The following is a 3130-nucleotide window of genomic DNA, read 5'->3' on the forward strand; positions in this document are numbered from 1 at the left end:
CTCGTTCACTCTAAACCCTAAACCCTAAACCCTAAACCCTAAACCCTAAACCCTAAACAAAGAATGCCCCCTTCCCACGCAAAGCCCTTGCTGCAGGAAACTATTGCTGCTGCTGCTGCTGTTGCTGCTGCTGTTGCTGCTGCTTGTACCACGGAAATTAGGGTTTAGGGTTTAGGGTTGATGCAGCAAGGCAAACCACCGCATATGTACCAGCAGCAGCAAACAATAAGCTGCAACAAAACAACTGCAGCAGCAGCAGCAGCAGATTCAACAGCAGCAGCAGCACCAGCAGATTCAACAGCATGATGCCTCCAATACTCATTGGCGGCTGCTAGTGCAGCTTAACGTTGAGCAAACCCTAAACCCTAAACCTTAAACCCTAAACCCTAAACCGTAGACCCTAAACCTTAAACCTTAAACCCTAAACCCTAGACCCTAATCTAAGTTGGTCTTTCTTAAAACAAATTTATTTTTGCGCGATTGCACATAACTCACTTCGCCGTTTGGAAACGGCTTGATGCTTGCAGCAAAACCCTAAACCCTAAACCCTAAACCCTAAACCCTAAACCCTCGTTGCACATAGGGCGTCGAGCAAAACCCCGAAACCCTCAGCACCTAATAATGTCAACGTTAACATCGCTGCATCTGCTGGAAGATTTCAACATGTTGACGATCATAGAGGGTTTAGGGTTTAGGGTTTAGGGTGTAGGGTTTAGGGATTAGTGTTTTAGGGTTTTACGGTTCTAGGGTTTAGGGTTTAGGGTTTAGGGTTGGAAGTATTCGACTAACCGTTTGCTTAAATTGGTAATCCCCTTTACATACTTGACGCAGAAAAATCAAAGTTTAGGGTTTAGGGTTTAGGGTTTAGGGTTTAGGGTTTAGGGTTTCAGTACAGCGAAGCTACACACAGAAGCCCCGGGGCCCCAGGGCCCCCCAGTGTATTTAAAGCTGCCTATGGCGATATTCTTTTGGCTGGAGAAATCTTTTATGATTATACCCCTCAATTCTAAACCCTAAACCCTAAACCCTAAACCCTAAACCCTAAACCCTAAGCTGCAAGTACACAATGGGGGAGTTGGTTCCTTACCAGGATCGGATCGACTATAACGTCCTGCACTACCCGCCTATATCTCAGGCAAACCCTAAACCCTAAACCCTAAACCCTAAACCCTAAACCATAAACCCTAAACCATAAACCCTAAGCACTAGACACTAAAGGCTAAACGCTAAACCCTACACCCTAGACTAAGAACAGCAAACCTTGAATTTCGGTGAGATCCAGCGACTGCAGTCGCTGCGGCGCAGCCCTTATTTCGTTTAGGGTTTAGGGTTTAGGGTTTAGGGTTTAGGGTTTGTGCTGCAGGTAACGGAGGCGTTTCCTCAAGAAGGACAGCCGGAGCGGCGCGTCGCTCTTTGCCGCTGCTGGCAGTCGCAGAAGTTCCCTTACTGCGATGGGGCCCACAAGGTTAGGGTTTAGGGTTTAGGGTTTAGGGTTTAGGGTTTAGGGTGTAGGGTTTAGGGTTTGCTGTGTACTTTACGAAAGTTGCGGTACAGCTGAGGAGGCTTCGGTCTTTACGGTTTAGGGTTTGGAGAGTGGCACTGCCGCCTATAGGGTTTAGGGTTTAGGGTTTAGGGTTTAGGGTTTAGGGTTTAGGGTTTGGGTGTACTTCAGGCAATGGTTCAGCAGGGAGATAATGTGGGGCCGTATATTGCCGTCCTCCGCACGAAGGGGCACCTACAGAATCCACAGGTGCTGCTGCTGCTGCTGCTGTTGCTGTTGCTACTGCTGTTGCTGTTGCTGTTGTTGTTGCTGCTGCTGCTGTTGGTGTTGCTGGTGTTGCTGGTGCTGTTGTTGTTGCTGTTGTTGCTGCTGGTGGTGCTGCTTCTGTTGCTGTTGTTGCTGCTGCTGCTTGCATTAATATTTGCTGCTGTTTGTTTAATTAAAAGCTGCATCTCTCGCCAGCAGCAGCAGCAGCAGCAGAAGCAGCAGCAGTGAACGAAGAAATTATTATTTTTTTATTTGTTTGTCGCTGCAGAAAATCCAGCAGCAGCAGCAGCAGCAGCAGCAGCAGCAGCAAACGAAAGTAGCTGCCTTCCGCGTTGCCTCTCGTGCTGCAAAGGGATCCGTAGTATTTGCTGGTAACTACAAACACTATCTGCTGCTGCTGCTGCTGTTGTTGCTGCTGTTGTTGGTGCTGCTGCTATTGTTGCTGCTGCTGTTGTTGCTGTTGCTGCTGCTGTCTGTGCTGATATTGCTTCGGTTTGCTTCCACCCATCTTTAGCACAACATCCGCTGTCGCTGCTGCTGTTTCTGTTGCTACTTCTGCTGCATCTGCTGCATCTGCTGCTGTTGCTGCTGCTGCTGCTGCTGCTGCTGCTGCTGCTGCTGCTGCTGCTGCTGCAGGTGCACTGACGGGGGCCTTAGGCGGATATTTTGCGGTGGAAATTTACAAAAATAAATTCAAAAATCGCAAAAACTTTTCTGCGGAATTCGCAAAACAAAATTTTCAAAACTTCAATCAGTCGACTGCCTGAATTAACCTGCAGAGACACCTCGCTAGCTAGCTAGCTAGCTAGCTAGCTATCTTTATAAGCTAGCTAGCCGGCTAGCTAGTTTGCTAGCTAGCTGGCTGGTTGCATAAATACACCTGCCTATACAGCTAGCCAGCTAGATATCTTTGTAAGCTAGCTAGCTGGTTGCATGAATACACCTGCCTATACAGCTAGCTAGCTAGCTAGCTAGCTAGCTAGTTGGGTGTTCCTCCCGCCGTTTAATGCTAGCTAGCTATATCGAGGGCATGCCTGGCTCTCTCTTTGGCCTATGTATAGTCTTGGCCTAGCTAGCTAGCTAGATAGCTTGCCTGATCGCTAGCTAGCTAGCGGGCTAGCTAGCTAGCAGGCTTGTCGGCTAGCTAGCTATTTGGTTTGCTGGCTAGCCAATTCGTTTTCTGGCTAGCTACCTAGCTAGCTAACTGGGTACAGCATTAGCTAGCTAGCTAGCTAGCTAGCTAGCTAGTAAGGGTACCTTAGTAGAGAAGTCTTCGGGTGCCAGACGAGGGCAGCCCGCCGCAGCAGCAGCTGCAACTACTGCTGCTGCTGCTGCATGTAAAGGCATTGATGGTTTCGTTGT

The 3130-nt window shown here is 48.6% G+C and overlaps 1 protein-coding gene across 1 annotated transcript in view; it reads left to right on the forward strand.

The window, feature by feature from the left end:
* EAH_00012620 (hypothetical protein, conserved) overlaps window positions 1-1695 on the forward strand; it is a gene marked incomplete at both ends in the record, with an annotated part of 8710 nt that extends 7015 nt beyond the window's left edge. The window contains 2 exons of the mRNA XM_013394626.1: window positions 1364-1465; window positions 1673-1695. Coding sequence (XP_013250080.1) covers window positions 1364-1465; window positions 1673-1695 — 125 coding nt within the window. The remainder of the gene's footprint in view (window positions 1-1363; window positions 1466-1672) is intronic.
* Between the last annotated feature and the right edge of the window lie 1435 nt (window positions 1696-3130).

The sequence above is a fragment of the Eimeria acervulina genome, genomic scaffold, assembly GCF_000499425.1.
Source record: "Eimeria acervulina Houghton genomic scaffold, Eah_scaff70, whole genome shotgun sequence".
NCBI classification, from domain to species: Eukaryota; Apicomplexa; class Conoidasida; order Eucoccidiorida; family Eimeriidae; genus Eimeria; species Eimeria acervulina.